General features: G+C 37.8%; 2 protein-coding genes and 3 non-coding genes across 7 annotated transcripts; 3 read left to right on the top strand and 2 right to left on the bottom strand.

Moving 5' to 3' along the window:
* Window positions 1-534: 534 nt before the first annotated feature.
* Window positions 535-1,059, top strand: LOC101296300 (pentatricopeptide repeat-containing protein At1g11290-like). The gene has a single exon (XM_004301938.1). It carries the CDS (start codon window positions 535-537, stop codon window positions 1,057-1,059), a length of 525 nt encoding a protein of 174 aa, XP_004301986.1.
* A 501-nt stretch (window positions 1,060-1,560) lies between these two features.
* On the bottom strand, window positions 1,561-3,641 carry LOC101300731. Of its 2 annotated transcripts, none has more exons than XR_184785.1 (4): window positions 3,360-3,641; window positions 3,217-3,269; window positions 2,858-3,008; window positions 1,561-2,140 (listed from the first exon to the last, which is right to left on the bottom strand). It is a non-coding gene; the product is annotated as an uncharacterized LOC101300731 (transcript). The 2 variants fall into 2 exon arrangements; XR_184786.1 differs by having other exon boundaries at window positions 3,217-3,279; window positions 3,360-3,587.
* Window positions 3,642-4,471: 830 nt separating this feature from the next.
* Window positions 4,472-6,822, bottom strand: LOC101300451. Of its 2 annotated transcripts, XR_184783.1 has the most exons (4): window positions 6,069-6,822; window positions 5,874-5,965; window positions 5,296-5,378; window positions 4,472-4,513 (listed from the first exon to the last, which is right to left on the bottom strand). It is a non-coding gene; the product is annotated as an uncharacterized LOC101300451 (transcript). The 2 variants fall into 2 exon arrangements; XR_184784.1 differs by lacking the exons at window positions 4,472-4,513; window positions 5,296-5,378 and having other exon boundaries at window positions 5,780-5,965.
* Window positions 6,823-7,164: 342 nt separating this feature from the next.
* On the top strand, window positions 7,165-8,570 carry LOC101296015 (pentatricopeptide repeat-containing protein At5g16860-like). The gene is made up of 3 exons (XM_004301937.1): window positions 7,165-7,617; window positions 7,957-8,114; window positions 8,312-8,570. The coding sequence occupies exons 1-3, from the start codon at window positions 7,165-7,167 to the stop codon at window positions 8,568-8,570; spliced, it is 870 nt and encodes a 289-aa protein (XP_004301985.1).
* An 8,294-nt stretch (window positions 8,571-16,864) lies between these two features.
* On the top strand, window positions 16,865-18,625 carry LOC101300255. Its single transcript, XR_184782.1, has 2 exons — window positions 16,865-18,058; window positions 18,450-18,625. It is a non-coding gene; the product is annotated as an uncharacterized LOC101300255 (transcript).
* Window positions 18,626-19,732: the final 1,107 nt, after the last annotated feature.

Here is a 19,732-nt window from a genome sequence, read left to right as displayed (position 1 = left end):
TATAGAGTTTTGCCTGACAAATTTGTATATACCGCAATTATCCAGGCATGTATTGGTCTAGATGTGTTGAATTAGGCAAAATGGTGCATGCTCAGATTGTTGTGAGAGGCTTTGAATATGATGGATTTGTTAGTACATCTTTGCTTAATATGTATGCAAAGTTTGGAGAGATGGAGGAGTCATCTAGGATGTTTAATACCATGGCAGAATATAATCAAGCCTCATGGAATGCAATGATTTCAGGATTGACCTCAAATGGCCTGCACAGGGAAGCATATGATTAGTTTCTCAGTATGAAGAAAGAAGGAATTAGACCGAATAGTTTTACTCTCGTCAGTGTATCAAAAGCAGTGGGGTTATTAGGTGATGGTAACAAGTGCAAATTTGTTCACAGTTGTGCGTCTGAATTGGGTGTTGCGTCTAGTGTTCTTGTGGGAACAGCTCTTATTGATATGTACTCTCCAATTGCAAGTCTTTGTCTGATGCAAGATCGGTTTTTGACCTGAATTTCGTCAGGTGTGAAGTTAATGCACTATGGAATGCGATGATTTGTGGGTATTCAGTGTGGTTACAATGAAGAAGCATTGGAACTCTGTGAGAATGTGCAGAAAAAATGTACAACCAGACCTTTACACTTATTGCAACATGTTCAATGCAATTGCTGCATTAAAATGTTTGCATTTCGGTAAGGAAGCTCATGCTATGGTTTTAAAGTCTGGGAGTGAAATAAAACCAACAAATGTTTCCAATGCGATTGCTGATGCATATGCCAAATGTGGCTTACTTGAAGATGTACAAAAGCTTTTTGACAGAACAGAAGAGAGAAATGTAGTGCCTTGGACAACTTTGGTTACTGCTTATTCTCAATGTTCTGAGTGGGAGGATGCACTGACAATCTTCTCAAAGATGAGGGTTGAAGAATTTACGCCAAATCAGTTCACTCTCTCTAGTGTACATGTTGCATGTGTCGGCCTTTGTTTGGTTGAGTATGGTCAACAAGTCCGTGGGCTCATTTGCAAGGCTGGCTTGGACACAGACAGGTGCATAGAAAGTGCTTGATATGTATGCCAAATGTGGTAATATAACTGAGGCGCATGAGGTATTTGAGAGGATTACTGACCCTGACACTATAACACCCTGATTTACACCTCATTAAATCGAGCACATTACAGTGTCGCGCATTCATAGAACCTAAGCTAGGATCCATCACTTAAGTTCTGAGAACCCGCAAGGCAAAAGAAAATTTAAAATAATGTTTGCAAAAACGTTTATTTTAAAATGAGGTGAAACAATATAAACTTTTAGATATCTTTCAAATCAAACAAGCCCTCTCCGAACAACTATCAATATCAGTCCGGTTCATGATCAACAATCGAAAACTTGCAAGAGGAATAGTTTATCGAATAAACACATACTCGATCAAAGGGGTTAAACAAGGTCACGATAAATAAGGAAACCTGTCATACGGATTTAATGCTGACAATAACAAGAAGTATAGAATTTCTAAGTCGCACCCAATGTCGTCCAGCTGTCCCGTCTCCGTACACAATACCTGGATTCATAAACTGTTGTAAGGGTGAGCTCTCATCCTCGTTGCTCAATAAACTTTACCCCAACTAGGTGTGAAAACAATTTAAAACATTTGTCAAGGCTAGGTAGTGAAAATAATGCGTAACAGTTTAAAATAACCATTTCTTGTAAAAATGCTAGTAGGGCCCGAAATAGATATACAAACCTGATGACTGATCTATCGCAAGCCAACTACCACCTTACCATGATTATTATCGTATACACCGGCAAGGTGTAGCAAGAGTGTCCATTTACGTCATACCGCCTAGGAGCGACGCCACACCTCAAAGGATGTTAAACGTCCTCCAGTCAGTACAGCCCCTCCGGAGGTTTAGGGGATCGAAACCCAAAGAAGTCATTATGCCCCACTCACTCTCAGGTCATCAAACAATAATTCACGAGAAATCGAAAAATATATCTTTCATGCATAAATCACTTTACTTTAATATCATATGCATAAAACACTAACTGAGGCAAGTCCAGAATCCCCTACCTGGAATATTGCTGCTTGATTCCATTAGGTTTTCCTAGGCCAACACCACCATCTTTATTGTTTCGGGTAACTGGAGTCCTATAATTTCCGACAATATTTCCAAGTGTTAATATCTAACCATTTAATAACACTCGCACAATTATTATTGTGTCTGCTTAACTACAGTATTTGAACATGTAATCATGTCATCGCTTTCATGTATACAAGGCAACCAACTTCTCTTCCTATTCCTTTCTCATATAACTTGTCGTTACAAAACAAAATGATCACACTTCAATTACTATGGACACCCATAATAAGATTTTAATTCCTTATTTCCACATTCCTAATTTATAACTATCATTCAAATTCCATGAGACCTTTTTGGAACATGTTCATACCGATCAGTCATGAATACCAACTTGCAACTTATCAACTTAGTCATATAGCTCAAACAAGATCATTACTACCATTTCAGTATCATTCTTGATGACTGGTACATCATCTTCAATAGACCAAATTTAAATGCTCAAATTCAACTTCATTCCTCCAATGACCACAATTTAACAAATAATAGGCATAACTATGCACATGCACTCATACAAAACGTGAAACATGCATATTCAAGCTCTCTTGTTCTCACCAATCACACCCTTGTGATTAATCTAAAACATTCTTCCTTCCCAGATATGACATTCCATTTACTCAATCAACCATTACCATTCACATAATCCATTGTCAAATTCCCGAATCAAGACTTAGAAATATAATATTAAACACTTGTAGCTCATGCATGATTATAAATTCGGAACTCACCTTCACCTTAAATAGATTCACTGGTGAACACATTGATACCCCAGACTCAGCATTAACTCTGGGTGTAGATTGTACAGCAATCCCCTGCTCTGTTCATGCATCCATAATGAAGCAACCCAAAAGTCCTTAATCACCGCTGCCAACAATCAATCTGAAGGAAGAAAATGATAAGAACTAACATTTTCAGAGCTTCCTCACTACTCTCAAACACCAAAGAAACTAAATGAGCTTTTTTGTACCAACATGATACACATCTACACAGCTCCAACCTCTCCAACACCAAACTCTTTCAATTTTTAGAATCCAAACATGTTAATTTACACCTTCATAATCAGTAAATTAATAAAACCAGAAACTACCTAACATCCGCCACTTCCGCCGCCGAAAACAGTAGCTTCACGGTGGTCCTCCACTGCCAAAACCTAACTTCTTCAAATCCCAACCAATCTCAAATTCAACTATCCAGAAAGGTAGAGCTTGACAAATAGATGAAGACTGATACCTGAGTCGAACCCAGCTTCGCCGGAAAACTTCGAACCCTCACCGGAAAACTCAAAAGCTTTCCTTCTTCGATTCTCTCGTCAAAGCTCCAACAACGTAATCGAGACTATAGGAAGGATCACGAGGTTGAGATGAAGCTATCAGTACCAATCACGCTCGCAGTCGTCGTCGGAATCGGAATCTCACCGGTGAACCCAGAATTCCTTCTCTCCTTCGATTCTCACTCTCTGGAGCTCCTCTTCGAAAACGAAGAACATAGTGAGGTCAGGGACGACGAGACAAAGGCGTGGACACCAACCTTGCGCCGGGAGACGACCAGACGACGGACGGAGCAATCGGAGGTCTCCATCGTTGCAGAGCAGTCGAGACCTAGGTCAGTCTGGGTTGTGTTTTGGGCTTCGATTTGACAGGGTCCAAGTCTTAAATGCTCTTAGTTTGACGGTCCAGATCATGCCAACAAATTTTCCTGTACTTGTAGTGTTTTCCTTATTTCCAAACTTCCGAAACTCGTTACAATGAATTCTCATGTCTGAAAAATTATACAAAGCTTATCACAAACTCATCACAAAGCTTACTTCATTAGCAAATCTTTAAACTAAAATATCCACTTCTTTGCAATATCCAAAAAACGTTTATGATCTACTCAACAATTAAAGAGGTTATGATTCAAATATCAAACTATTCAACTTTAGCTCTTTAAATATTTTCAGGGTCTCACAGATACAATTTCATGGACTGTCATTATATCAGGGTATGATCAACATGGTCTTCTGAAGGATGCTTTTGATGTCAGGACCCACCCTGAATTTCACCTTGAAACCCGAAGTAAATCCTACGAGGTCACCTCCAAAGAAAATTTACCGAAAATTCGGTATAACCACCCTTAAAAATGGACAACCCTTCCTAAAAGCACCTGCAAACACTTCTAAAATTCCAAATCCAACTTTATACTCTTGGAGCCTTCATGCTCCCCAAATTCACAACACCTCCCAAATTATTCACTAATCTAAACTAATCTCATATCCAACAATTCATAGGTTCAAAGCAACTCTAATAGGGGAGAAATAAAACAGAATATACAAATAAGCGGAAGCTATATTATGGACTATGCCTTAACTTCATGTACGCTCGACCTCAACTATGCTAACCTGCAAACTGGGCATTTAAAAACGAAGGGCCCAGGGGAAAACATTTAGAAACGTTAGAATGAGTGAACAAAAATAAAGTTTAAAAGAAACAAGACTTTATGCTTTCCCAAATTTATCTCTTCAGGAAAACTGCGCTGCATGCAATAAATAATAAAACTCCTAACTCAGAAAATATCGAGCCTTTCAAGCTCTAATACAAATTAGTATGTATTTACACACATCCATACTCCCTATATAAATTTGATGGATTTAAAGAAATTTATATAGGGTTACTACGCTCGCGTCTAACGCTCACGTCACACCATAATGCAGTTATTCACTGCGCCATTAAGGTGGACAGACGGGTGTATATATACGTGCCCCTGCCCCCTATATGAATTAAAATACTCATATAGGGCTACGACGCTTGCGTCTCACGCTCACGTCACATCATAATGGCGGCTAATTGCCACATCATTAAGGCGGACAGACACGTATAGCTAGCTAGTATTTTTATACATACTTTCCTCATAAATATAAATATACACCTCCACCGAAAATCCCATTTTCGGTAACTCTCTAAATTAAAGAAAATTGTCAATTATATAAGAAGCAATAAATATACGACTCGACCAAAAATCTCATTTTCGATAATTCTCAAAATAGCGAAGTTAACAAATAAAATAAGGACATTTACTTTCGAAAATAACTTCGCGAAGATAAACAATTCCACAATTTAATAATCAATAAAATCATTCATTTAATATAAAATCACTGCATGCATATAATTTAAAATAAAGGTCCACTCACAAGTTAAGCTCAAGCCTTTCAACGCTCGAAATACTCCTCGAGCGCTGCCTCTAACTATTCACATTCTCGAGTCAAACCTACGTCTGATGATAACAGTAGAACAAATCGGTCAGACCGGACTTTGAAATAATCATTGACTCGACTTCTTCCTAGTTTGATTAGGATTTCCTAGGTTGACCAGGGTTGAGCAAGTTCGACCAATTGACTTAGGGTTGGTCAAGTAATGATATTTCAACATTTTCCAATTTAACCTTTGACTTAATGATTCGAGTCATTTTTCACTATGCGTTCTACTAACCGTTAAACGCTTTGGTGTCGCTTAATAATTTCTTTTGGCGAACTTTGATTTTGATTAGTCAAACTAATGTAGTTTCGTTAACTCCAAAAACATACAAACCACATTAATCTGAAAAATCCACTAAATTACTAAGGGAACCTAAAAAGGTTTACATAAATAGGAAGTTTACAAAAAGTTTCCTAAAATAGAAACTTTCCTAACTTGGTAAGTTTTCCGATTACAACCCGAACTTTCCCATTTAGGAACTACAACTCTTATCGAAGAGGAACTTAAAAACTACCTCAACAGTCTCTGCCGGATTCTGCCCTCGCCGGAATCTTTCGCCAGATTCCGGCGACTTGCCGGAATTTCACCTTAGCCTTCCCGTAAACTCTGAATCACCAAGTTATCGACAAACAACCCAAAGACTAAATCAACACAACCAACAACAACAACATAACAGTAACAACACAGCAGTTCAATTCATAACCCTTACCTCCAATCCACTCAAATTCATGAACTCAGTGGCTCCTCCTTGCTGGATCGTCACAAGTAGAACCCCCTTTGGTGACCAACAGACGACCAGGTGGAGGAATAGTAGTCCTCGCCGAGAACCTAGGCTCTGCCTTCCCAACCGCAACTGCTGCCTCCAAAACGCCACCCAAAACGCATTTGAGGTCCACCAAAACTCGACGAGAACGCCAAAAGCTCAAGAACACAGTCGTCAGAAGAGCTCGATGAGAAACCAGAAAAAACACAAAAAAGACCGGAATCGGATTAGGGCTGTAATCTATAAATCGAAGCTCAAGGAGGAGTAAAACCGAGAGGGAAGTGATGGGTTTACCTTCACGGAGCACGAGTTCACCGGAGAGAGAGAGGTTCGGCCGGAAATTGGATTTGGGGATTAGGGTTTTTGGATTTCAATTCGAAAGGGAGAGTCGATGCATACCGAGTTGGTGAGTAGCAGAAGAGGGAGGAGAGCAACCATACACGCCGCAGTTGCAGTCACCGCCGGTCTTCGTCGGAATCCGATGAACACAGAGATGTTCATCGATTTTGATCTCCTCCATGGGTGAGCGAATGTGTGGTTTGTGAACTGGGTTATGTAGGGGAAAAGGAAACAAACATTTTGGAACCAGGTTTGTGATGAGCCGTGGCCGGACGGCCGAGATTCCGGTCAGAGAAGATGCCCCGGCGGAGAGAGAGAGAAGGAGAGAGGGACTCGGGTCAACGCCCGCGATTTGGTCTTCACCGAAGTCAACCCTTCTCTTCCCTTTATAATTGAATCAATGGTTAAGATCAAAATCCTAAAGATCTGACGGTCAAGATTAAATGGGCTATCCTTCAATAAATCGTAGAAAAAATTTGAAGCTCTAAAAATAATCCGAAGACACTGGTGAACTCGTGTCGACACGTACTACTACATCAGGGTCTTAAAAGAGGAATTTAACATTTTGAGAAAAACTCGAAAATGAACTCAAGCGTTAAATTACCAAGTTACCGATCACAGTTAAATTTCTCAGTAACTCGTAGAATACCCAGTAAATAGGTAAAATTGGGTCCGGGGTGTTACACTTAAACTCTATGGTAGAATGGAACAGTCGGGTGTGAAGGCTAATGATGTTACCTTATTGTGTGTTCTTTTTGCGTGCAGCCACAGAGGTATGGTAGAAGAAGGTCTTCATCATTTTAGTTCAATGGAACAATCTGATCTGGTGCCGAGGATGGAACACTACGCTTGTATTGTTGATCTCTTAGGTCGCGTGGGCCGTCTTAATGATGCAATGGACTTTATCAAAAGGATGCCAGTTGAGCCCAATGAAATGGTCTGGCAAGCTTTATTATTGGCAACATGTAGGGTCCATGAAAATGTGGAGTTGGGGGAGATTTCAGCTGAGAAGATCTTTTCCATTAGGCCAAAACACTCAGCTACCTATGTTCTTCTTTCCAACACTTGGACAGGGAGTTATGAAGATGGACTCAGTTTGAGAGATGTGATGAAAGACCAAGGTCTCAAAAAGGAACCAGGATCTAGCTGGATTTCAGTAAAAGGTAGAGTCCACAAATTTTATGCTGGGGATCTACAACTTACAAAGAAACATGACATATATGCAATCCTTTAAGCCCAAAAAGTGGCGGATGCACTTGAGATGTATGATGAGATGTGAGGTCTGAAATTTGTTCCTACTATGGGGTATAACCTCTTTTACGGGACCCTTATGTTGCTATTGTTCACCATATGCTGCTACGATGATCTACCAGAAAGCAAGAAAGGTCGGATGCAGAATATCATTGGCTGCTTATAAGCTATTGCTTATGCGTCGTTCTAGATTTGGTAAATGTGGAATGTTGCTAAACGTTCTAAACATTTGGGTGAGATGTAGAAATGTGGTTATGCTTCTGATATTGAAATTAATGAGTATGTAATCAGTGGACTTTCCAACATAGGGCAGTTTGCCGTACTTGTAATGGACGAGTCTCTACTGCCAGGATCCACTGCAGTAGCTCAAGTTCACCAGGACTTGAGGAGCATAGATGAGCTGTTGTCATTTTTGAAGAAGAATTTGGAGAAGGCATAGTCCAGGATGAAAAGGTATTATGATTTGAAGCACACTGAGAGAATTTTTGAGGTAGGGGATTTGGTGTACCTCAAGCTTCAGCCTTACAGATAATAGTCAGTGCATAAAAGGGTTTTTCACAAGCTGTCAGCTAAGTATTTTGGGCCTTTGGATGTATTAGAAAAAGTGGAATTGTTGCCTACAAGCTGAAGCTACCAAGCAGTTCCAAGATACATGATGTGTTTCATGTTTCTCTTCTAAAAAAGAAGCTGGGAGCCAATGTGATTGTGGAAGCACAGCTATCACCCATCACTGATGCTGGGAACACTAAGTTGGAACCTGAAGCAATGTTACAGACAAGAATAGTCAAAAAGAGGGGTGCTGCTGCCATTCAGTGGTTGATTAAATGGATTGGTTGCTCAACTGATGATGCCACTTGAGAATTTTTAGATAACATCTCTCACAGGTTTCCAGCTTTTAAGCATTAAGGGAGTTGTGGAATGCTGAACAAATTTGAGGACAAGTTGTCTTGAAGGGAGCAGTACTGTTATGAGTCATTTTGGGTCTTTTCCTAAATGCAACAGGAACTTGTAAATACGCTGCCGTTTTGAAGGTGTTAGTCTGGCCTTGTACGCGTGCAATGCAGGTGAGTCTTTTACAGCTACTTAGGGCCATTTTCTATTGCTCTTAGATGTGCACCAAGTGCCGCAATCCTATATATCAATATGGAGTATTTATGTAACAGTGGAAACCCTATTCGGGCAAGATGAATGGAGCTTTTATTTTTCCATCTTCTGCATTTCAATTCTCTTAGCTTAAAGTAGATATTTTCTAGTTAGAAATCCAGATTCATAATTTTGCATATTTATAAAACATGACACAGCACCTATATACATGTACGTTTATGTACCTATTTATCTATCTATGTGCTACGTAAGAGGAAAATTTTAATGTTTTGTGTAATACGTATTGCTTAGGCTACAATCCACATATGGGCCATTTAGCCTTAGCACATGCTTTTATCATCACTGTTAATTCAGTAAGTATGTTGACTGAGGCTTGCAGTACCAAGTATGTTTCAAGTTTGATGATGATGTGGTTTAACTTCATAAAATTTCCTTTGAAAAATCCCATCTTATGAAGTTATTGTGTTTCCACATTTTCATATACGTTTACTTCAACAAACCTGTGTATGTGATTGGTGCCCAACTCTGCACGTGGAAGATCGTTTCGCAGACTCCCAGAACAGTCTAGAGGAATAGGGAGTGGATCGACCATTCACTAGTAAAGAGGATGTAAGTAACTGGCTAATTATTATTTGAAGTTACAATCCATTCCTGAGTCTTTAGTAAATATATGAGAAAGAAGTGATATCTATTTCATATTGATGTGACATTATCCTTTTACTTCAATAGTTCAATATCTTTAGTGAACTTCTTAACTTGGTTGTAATTTGATGCCTGGAAACACTAGTTAGATACCTGTTACTATTGATAAGTTTCTCCCTGAAAATATGTTTCAGATGCAACATCAATCCAAGGTCGCATCTGAATAGGTTTGATTTGGTGAGCACTCCTTGATTTGAACTGACACTGCTCCGAAAGCCTTTGCTTGTAGCTAGTCAATATACTAGTGCCTTTCAGGTCCTAAAAGTCTGTTATGATTTTCATTTTGTCCTCTTTATTAGGATATAATTGTCTTCAGTTTCTACGTTTATAATTCACTTCAATACTTAAGGAATCCATTTTGAAACATCAAAAGTATTCCGACTTTGTTGGAGTACTATATATCAACTTTCATACTAGCAACATGAGTTTGTTAAGTCAATACTCAGTAGGTCAGACTCTTTATATGATATCTTAAAATGTTTGATTTCTTCACTAGCTCCAATATTATTATAAGATACTTAAAATGCTTGATTTTTGTGAACCAAATGATTTTTGTGTCGCCTCAATTGATTTATTATCACGACCAATGTGTTGTAGATTTACAAGTTTAGAATGAGCAAAAGACATTTTGGCCATTTTGCACACTATACTTCTGTATATGTAGATTCATTTGGACTACGAGTATTGCCGTATTAGATAAGTTGCCTTGTTTTGTATATCCTCTAGATGAAGCAACCTCATGTTCTAATAATCACAACAATCACTATGTCATTTCTTGCATCAGGTAACACCCATCAGGCGACACAAACAAAATTAAGTATTGTTTGGGGCTTCAGGGTGACACATTTTTTTCTTTGTGTCGGTGGAATATTCACTTAGACAATACTAATTTTCTTTGAAAAAAAGGTATGTTTTTGGGACAATACATATATGTTGGTGAAGAAAGAGGTCTGTTTTAGTCTCAATTGTCAAAATGAAAGTTACATTCAGATAACACTTATAGGTCGTCTAGCTATGAAGGTTATCTTTTCTCAACGTTTGGAGGGATTTCCAAATTGACCAATACGTGTGTGAAAATTTTACTCATGTTAATCTGACAACATTTATGTGTTATCTGATATTGAATTTTATTGATTGACAATTTGTGTGAAAATTTTACTTAATTATGTTAATAAGACAACATTTATGTGTTGGCTGATATTGAATTTTTATGAATTGACAACTTGTGTGAAAATTTTACTTAATTATGTTAATCCGACAACATTTATATGTTGTCTGATATTGAATTTTTATGAATTGACAACTTGTGTGAAAATTTTACTTAATTATGTTAATCAGACAACATTTATGTGTTGGCTGATACTAGAATTTAGTAATTTCTGACTTTAGAGGTAAACCCTAGCCTTTTAACTTAGGTGGATTCCCTCCAAACCATTTGATTTTACAGACAATTTTTTTTGTTAATAAGACAACATTTATGTGTTGGCTGATATTGGAATAGTGTAATTTCTGACTTTGGAGGTAAATGAAACCCTAGTCTTAATTTTAACTTAGGTGGATTCTCTCCAAACCATTTCATTTTGCAGACAAATTTTTTTGTTAATAGGACAACATTTATGTGTTGTCTTACAGTTACTTTTTAGTTTCTGAAATACCTTTAGAGGGAATATATACCCTCAACAATTGAGTTTGGTTCTCCCCAATATTTGATTTTGTAGCTAGACAAATATGTTAGTGTGTTAAGGCAACTTCTATGTGTAAGGAAAAGAGACGCAATTCTTGAAAAAAAAATGCGCACTCTTTGAAAAAATTGGCGCACTTACGCATTTTGACCTAAAACCTAAAAAACTTGACCAAACTCTAAAAACCCTACCAGCCTTCCTCATTTCCTCCTTATTTCTTCTTTGGCCGCACAACTCTCTCTCTCTCTCTCTCTCTCTTCTTAAACCACCGCTCGCTACCCGTCCACCACCAAAACACTCCTCTCCTTCTCTTCTACCTACCCCAACCCTCAAATCCCACATACAACCATCTATGGAGGGGATCGACGCCATAAAGCCCAAGCTATTCTCCAGCAATTCTCGATGATGTCGGCCATGACTTGGTGCCCGAACGGTAGGGTTCTTCTCCTCTGTCCTTCTTCTTTCTTTATATTCCTTTAACCCTTCAAATCAAGTTCTAATTCGAAAAGCCCTCTTTTGTGTTTCTGGGTTTTGTCAAGGATTTCTGGCGAGTTACTGTCGACGATGCCGGCGAGGTTCATCGGTATTCTCCATCTCTTCTGGATGTGAAATAGGGTCCCTGGAGGCATGGGTGAGCTCTACTGGTGACTGGATCGATTCTTGGTTCAACAGACTTGGGAGCTTCTATGTCAACTCAAGTCAGGGCAGAAGCTTGGGTTCTTGGTTAAGGACTGCTACGCCACCACCTTGTCGTCTGTTGGTCATCTAAGGTAAGGGAGTGTCTTGTAGAGCTACGTACTATGTTGGTTGTTTTTGTGTTGGGGTGGTTGTTAATCGAGTGTCTTGGTGTGTAGTGGTTGGGTATGTGGAGAAATCAACAAGGATGAGCTACTGGGATTGTAGAATTGAGGAGATTAGAGGTACGGAACATAAACTCTTTTGGTTGTTTAATTGATTATAGGTGAAGTGTTAAGCTTGTTTGGCTTGTCAGGAATGTGAGGGGATGATGGTAAAGGAGAGCAGCCAATGCTAATGGACGCCTTGGAATGGAAAAGAAGAATGGTAAGGAGAAGGGATACTAAGTCGGTTTCGTAGTGTGTTGTTTTATATTATTCGTGGTTGTGGTTATAGAGTTGATTGAGGGGAAAAATTAAAGACACTTGTTTTGGGATTTTTAGTCTAATACAGTAATGACAAGTGTGGTTGGGCAGAATGTTTAGGGGGATTTTGGTAATGCTAGAAACCTTGTAAAAGTGGAAAGGATGGTTTGGTCAAAAGCTTGAGAAAATGGTAAGACGAATGGTTTAGTTTTGACAAGTAAATTGGGGTTGTGTTTGTATATTAAGAGAAGTTTAACTGGTGGTCTTTAAGAAAATGGAATTCAAATGTCAAGTGTTTCCGATTCAAAGTTAAAAGTACGGGAATATGACTAATGTTGGTCTTGCCTATTAAGTGGGTGAAATGAGAGTAGAATATTTAGTGTCCTTAGTAATTAAGGTATGCCTAATAGCTTATGAATTATTAAGTTCAATGAGTTGCTTGGGAAAGGTTACAAATCAAGTTGAGTTAAATGTAATACAACTATTCCTGGGGTTTTGTATAAGGCTATATTTAGTTTCTGTTAAGGTCCTGTTCATGCAAGGCCATTAGTGAACGCCCCTCACTTGATTTACAGTGTTCAATTGTTTATAAGTTTCCCCCTTTTTCAGTTCAGTGATATACTGACATTGTTGTTCACTTTGGCCTGAAGTAATAAATGTTTTGGTTGTTAATTAATAAATAAATTAGTATGAATTATTGGCATGGAATTGTAATAGTTTTGTGGTATGAATTGGATTGAATTGCTATGAGTTTAAGGTCAGTGCAGAAGCTTATTACTAGGGTGTTAGGACTAGAAGATAATATGTTGAGAAGTGATAACATTGTCTCCCAAGACCATTAGTGATACCTTGAGTCCTCTGATGCTGGACAAATACGCTCATTCTTATATTCCCACTTTATGATCATGTATATTTCAGAAAGATTTAAAGAACCCTTTTGCATAGAGAATTGGGAGGTTACGCTTTAGAGTTTTGTTGGATAAACTGATTTTAGGATTCAATTTGGTTTATGGTTTTTCTTTTCAAATCTGATTTCTTGATTTTAGGTTAGTTGTTCACTTGTATTTGATGATACACCCTATCTCTATACATTTCAGTAAGGGAATGTTTATTTTGGAGATAAGGTGGGCAGATCTGTGTGTTTGCCAACTCTAGTAGAGATCCATGTTGCACATATTGTTAGCAGAACCTGATCCATTGGTATAGCTCTATTTTCTTCTAATTATATTTGGTTTCATTCAATGGTATTTACTAGTTAAGTTAATATGTTTTTATTTTATTTTATTTTTTATGTAACCGTTTCTTCCTATATATATGTGTGTGTGCACTTTCTGATATTGTAATTACCATAGTTTCTGCTGCCATCTCTGGACTTGTGTTATTAGTACTGATTCTGGATTATGCATATAGGTCATGTTCTTATGGCTATCTCATTGGACCAGGGTGTTTGTAGTTCAGTTCATTAGTGAGAAGGTACTACTTGCATATGTGATTTTAGTTTTACTTGTAAAGACTAGTGCAATTGCCTGTCTAGTTGCTATGGATCTATTGTATACCGTTTGTGGCAAGTTCAGATATTGGTATCATTCAATTATTGTTTTTATTCAATTATTCTCTTTAAGTTTTTATATTCTTTATCTGTGCACTTTATCAGAATCAATTATTGTTTTGATGTAGCAAATTTGATCAGGATCTTCTTTATTGACTAGGAAGTGGATGTAAGGTAAAGGCGAGCGTTAGTTGCATCTATCATCTACTATTGTCTTGTGATCATTTTAGTAGTATAAAACATCATGTTCCTTGCTTTGCAAATTGTAGATTTGTATGTTATGAATGCATTTGGCTTTGACAATTCAAGTGGCGGTTACTGAAGAAAGCATCATTAGTTCTATTTCCATATTTTGCTTTGTAGAATTGGTGTGTTTGTTCAGGTCTTTTCTATAAATTTGTGACCATTTCATTGTGTTGTAAACTTCATTTTCCTTTCCATGCAAGTAGTAGAATCTAATGTCCTGAATGAATTTGACTTTGACAGTTCAAGTGGCAGTTACCGAAGAAAGCATCACCCTTGTTTGTCATATCAGATCTTTTGTTTGTTTTTCTATAATAATATTGGATTAATATCACCCTTGAAACCATCAACATCTAGACTTTGCTTTGTTATTTTCGTTATATAAGAAGAGTATGATTCTCATTGTTGCATATGCATTACTCATTCATGAAACGTTCTATACAAACCTTTGTGAGTTTGATTGTTCCTTTCTTGAGTTTTTTCTTGCCAATTGCAGATGAGAAGTGGAAGTTAATTTGTTCTGTTTGGTTCAACTGTAGAAAGAAAATAATCAGGTAATACATTCTCATTCTCTTTGTTTTCTTTCTTGATATTTCTTTACCTATTTCATTTCTTCTTAGATTCTGTTAAATCTCAATGTGCATAGCTTGTACTACTTTTGGCTATAGTTAATTTTGGGTTACTCACACAACTAGTGGATAATAAAATTCTAGCTTTGGTACACTTTCATCATGCATAGTTTGTATTACATTTGGCTACATCAATTGTTATGTTATACATTATTATTGCAAGATGGGATGACTACATACTTTGAAAAGCTCCAACTTTGTGTACACTTTCTATTGACTCAAGAAAATATGTGAACACCAGAAATAAAATAAATTTGCTTGTCTTGTTCCTTTACCTAACGATCTGTTAGGGAACAAGGGTACATTATATCTTGAGTTCGGTTGTAAGTTTGATTTGGTAAAATTTACAGTTTGTCTATAATTTGTTGTTTACTATGTATCAGTTTGTTATATATATGTTGATATGAAATTTCAGATTACCTTTAATATTTGCAGTTCAACTCAATACAGAGATACAATGCAATTGTTGGAAGTTGGTTTGGATGAATATATTAGCTTTGCTACTAAAATGAAGATCTGACATAAAGAGTAGAGTAATGATCAGTCTGAAGGGGAAGGGCCAATGGACTATGTACCTCAACTGGTCTCTTCATCATCCTTCAAGTTATATTCATAAAGGAGATATTTTAGAATGTTTGGATACTTTTCTAATTTGAGTAGTATTGCTAGATGTGTTTAGTTATATAGACTTGTTTCTCAATAAGATTTGTAAATATAGTGGAAAAGTACAAAAAAAAATTGTTGGCTGAGACAATGTATGCATGACTTGCATAATCTTCTGATTTATGAATGTCATTTATTATTTTGATTATAAGATATGTGTGATACCTACTGCTTGTCCAAGCTGATATGTTGAATGTATGATATTTTAAATGCTGCAAAAAAAAAAAGGACAATAGCACCAGGAAATGCTATTGTATTGTATATATAGCGTTTTATTAAAAGAAATGTGAGGCCATAAAGAACAACCGGCAACGTAAGTGGAGAGTTTAAATCAAAAGAATGCATCACTTATATGTAGCTCAAGCTCATTCATACGATAGACAAATGTCGCCTGAAAATGTTGAAAAATGTTGAAAGCCTAAAAGATATCACGTAGTGAAAGCTTAAAGCATATCAGACGACACATACCTATTGTCTTAAAGCGACCAAATGAAAAAAAAAATATATACGTTGCCGGAAGATCATTCACCCAATGCATGTGTCGTCGTACTACGTCTAGACCAGAAACAACATCAATAGTATGTCGTATGTGTTCATCCAGCGACATAAATGTAGCGTGGAAAAGTTTACATTCTAATTCACCAAGTATATGTCGCCTGTACCATTTTCACATGATGTTTAAATGTCATCTTTAAACAAATTAACCTACACCTATATGTTGCTGTAAGGCGTATTTCTCTCTCACTCGCAGTTATAAGGCAACACAAAGAGCTGTGTCGCCTCACGGCAAAAAAAAGATACGTCGCCTTCTAGCATGTCGTTGTTTAAACTATCAGGCGACATATATACCGTGTCGTCTTATCTCAATTCAGGCAATACAAAATGAAAAAAGTCTTCCGCTCTTATAGGCGACACAACATTTGTGTCGTCGGAGAACCTCATCAACGACATGCTAGAAGGCTACACTTACGATTTTTATCAGGCGACACAACAATTATGTCGCCTGATGCAAGAAATGACATAGTGAATGTGTATGCAATCACCTTGGTTCCGAGTGAAAGTCCCCAAGTCGATTAGTTATATAGCCACATTATAAGATCAGAACTATAAAAGTGGGGAACACTAATACAAACCCTGAATAAAGTCGATAGCGAACCCTAATACTCCGGCCTTTTTTTCCCGTGTGCATGCTGGTATTATATTGTGTCGAAAACGGCGTTCTCGACATCTTAATGTTATAGTATTAAGTCATGGTAGCTAATGTGTGGAGAGCAATGCATAACTGTTTAAGAGGCGTGGTTCGAGACTAAACACAACTGGAACTGGATTAAAGAAATTATATACGAGCTTAGAGAAAACGATAACAAGATATAGACATGTGGATCGAGAAAGGACCTTGACGATGTTATTAAAGTAAGATGTATTCTAATAATCTAAACCACTCATTCTCTAATTACCTATGTACAAAAAAACTGAGCCAAAATGGAGAACATTCAAAAAAATGTAATTAGCACAATGTTCATATGAATTTTATCCAACATACTCTCCACAGTTTAGACGAGAAAATATAAGAATTGAAAAGTGATGAATGTGCTTACAATCTTATCTAGCTACGCTCCTGATCAAAAGGGTATCGCCACCAAAACAAGTTCCAGAAGACAAAGACTTGAGCGTAGAAGGTTGGGGGAATGTATTGGCTATCATTTTTATCGATGCGGAGTATGAACTTGGACCAATGAACTTCAATCTGGTCGCCGTCCTCGGACCAAACTAAAGCCAATTTCAGTACATCTCTCTGGACTTGCATCAACATTGAGTAAGACAAACGAGGCCATTGATTAACCAAGGGAAGGATGATGCCATCGTTGTTGAGTCCCTAAACCAGTTCGGGGAGCCATTCAATCTTACGAATATCATAAACACATAAAGCCGTATGATATTTGTAAGAGGCCAAAGCATCCTTGGGATTCAAAGTCTTGGGAGAGAAAGGTGCAAAGTCTATCAGAAAACGAGTCTCCCACAATCACAGCGGAGGTGGACCGCATGCGCCGGTTTGCAAAGGGATCCTTGTCAATGGAAAAGCTATGGATCATCTCCCAAGAGTGAGATTCCAAATCAAAGAAGCCCAAATGACCCGATCTTTCTTGTTCAAGCGCAAGATTTAAATACGGAGGAGAATACAGGAGCATCTTGGACCCAGTAGAAGCAACCAAGAACCTTGGCAGAACAGGAGCAAGGGGAAAGACTTCCGGGTTGCCCACACGGTGGCAGTTGAAGCAGAGCACCTGATCTGTCACCGCATAAATCCAATGGCCGTCATCGGAAACCGCCGCCCCACTCACATAGTTGAAATCTGGATTTTCGAATCTCTCCCAAGAGTTGGGGCTTTGCAAGTTGATGTAAAGAATTTCATTGTCCTCGATTTTGCTATCGTATCGTCCTCTGCCTGTACGGCCACCGATGAGGAATAAACGGGACTCGGCCACGACGAAATTGGCACTATAGATATCATAATCTATTTTGGGAAGATTGAGAACTTTGACTCTATCTTCATCACTTTTACGGACCCAGAGTTCCTCTGGCAACTCATCTGATGCTGCTACTTCTTTATGATCAGCACCACCTCTCTCTTCGATCACAAACAACTGATGCACATCTCCACCGACGAGAAATTGTAAGTAGATCGGCATATCCATAACTTTCTATTTCTTTTGGAAACGGCGTATCCATTTGCAAACCCTAATACTCCTCCTACGTACCTTTTCTCCGAACAACCAACTCTCTATCTATTTATATGGTTTGTGGTGAACAAAGGAATCGAGGCCCAAAACTACTGGTTTAAAGATATCAAGTATGAGCATGAGAATCATTAATACTATAACATTAAGATGTTGAGAATGCCATTTCCGACACAATATAATACCAACATGCACACGGGAAAAAAGGCAGGAGTATTAGGGTTTGCTATCGACTTTTATTTAGGGTTTGTATTAGAGTTTTCCACTTTTATAGTTCTGATCTTATAATGTGGCTATATAACTAATCGACTTGGGGACTTTCACTAGGGACCGGGGTGACTGCATACACATTGTTGTGATTATTAGAACATGTGGTTGCTTCATCCAGAGGATATACAAAACAAGACAGCTTATCTAATACGGCAATACTCGATACGGCAATACTCGTAGTCCAAATGAATCTACGTATACAGAAGTATAGTGTGCAGAATGTATATATGGTGCAACAAAGATGACGGTCAATGACAAATGGATTCTAGAGAATCCTAGTACTTTTATGATCATTGCTACTTCCTTCTTATCAATGTAATCCACTTTTCTGTAATTGATATTTCCTTATACATTAATGTAATCTGATTAATCTGACACCAAATATTAAGGTTCATACTTATCTTTAAAGAGAGACTGTGAGAGAATTAGTTGGATTTGTTTACAAAATGATACCAGTCATACCACCATATTGTATTGTTGTCTATTTATATATGTTGGGAAGTTAGTTGGTTTCAACGAGCATCAACTCTTCTATATTTGAGCTTAGCCAACAAAATACATCATTGTTATCGAGTGTGTAGGGTTAACGTTAAGTTGGCATTAGAAAGTCATCAGGTCTGTAGGGTGCAGAACATGCAACCATATCATGGAAAGATAAGGTATCCAATGTATCTAAAAGATGATCAATAAGTACTATTTCCACTTACTAAAGTTGGCATATTGAAAATTCATCAGGTTTGTAGGGTGTAGAAAATGCAACCATATAATAGAAAGATAAAGTATCCAGTGCATCTAAAATATGACCATTAAGTACTATTTCCACTTACTCAAGTCCTTATGCAACGAGTGCATCCCTATCTCGGTTTCCAGCCACAACAACATGCTTTAGTGTCTCCCGAACTAGTATGCTTCCACTTTGCCATCCTATAGCTTTCATTTGAAGATGAACGACCTGCATAATAGAGATTTGAAAATGAGTCAAAATCACCATAAAGGACACCAATGACACACCAACTCTGGTAATAGGAATCCATTAAGAAAAACCAAAGATAACAATCCAATTGACACAATCATGATTTGCTTATGCAAACGTCATAATTTAAATAACCTTTTAAATCAACATATGCAATTATCACATGAGTGAATATGTACATGTGAAGTTACACACCTGAGGTGTTCCCTACACTAGTTGCTGCCATAGCTTCAGCACATATTGTGCTAGCTGCTAGTTGAAGTAGAACACACAGACAAATGAGGCGCCCACCTTCTTGGGGCGTTTGGGTAGGCCGTGTGGATCCACCATCAGACTCCTCTGCTCTATCTACATAGTTTCAATTGTT

Source organism: Fragaria vesca, linkage group LG5 (assembly GCF_000184155.1).
Source record: "Fragaria vesca subsp. vesca linkage group LG5, FraVesHawaii_1.0, whole genome shotgun sequence".
Classification (NCBI taxonomy): Eukaryota; Viridiplantae; Streptophyta; class Magnoliopsida; order Rosales; family Rosaceae; genus Fragaria; species Fragaria vesca.
The sequence above is the reverse complement of the archived record's forward strand: the minus strand, read 5'-3'. Positions and strand labels throughout refer to the sequence as shown.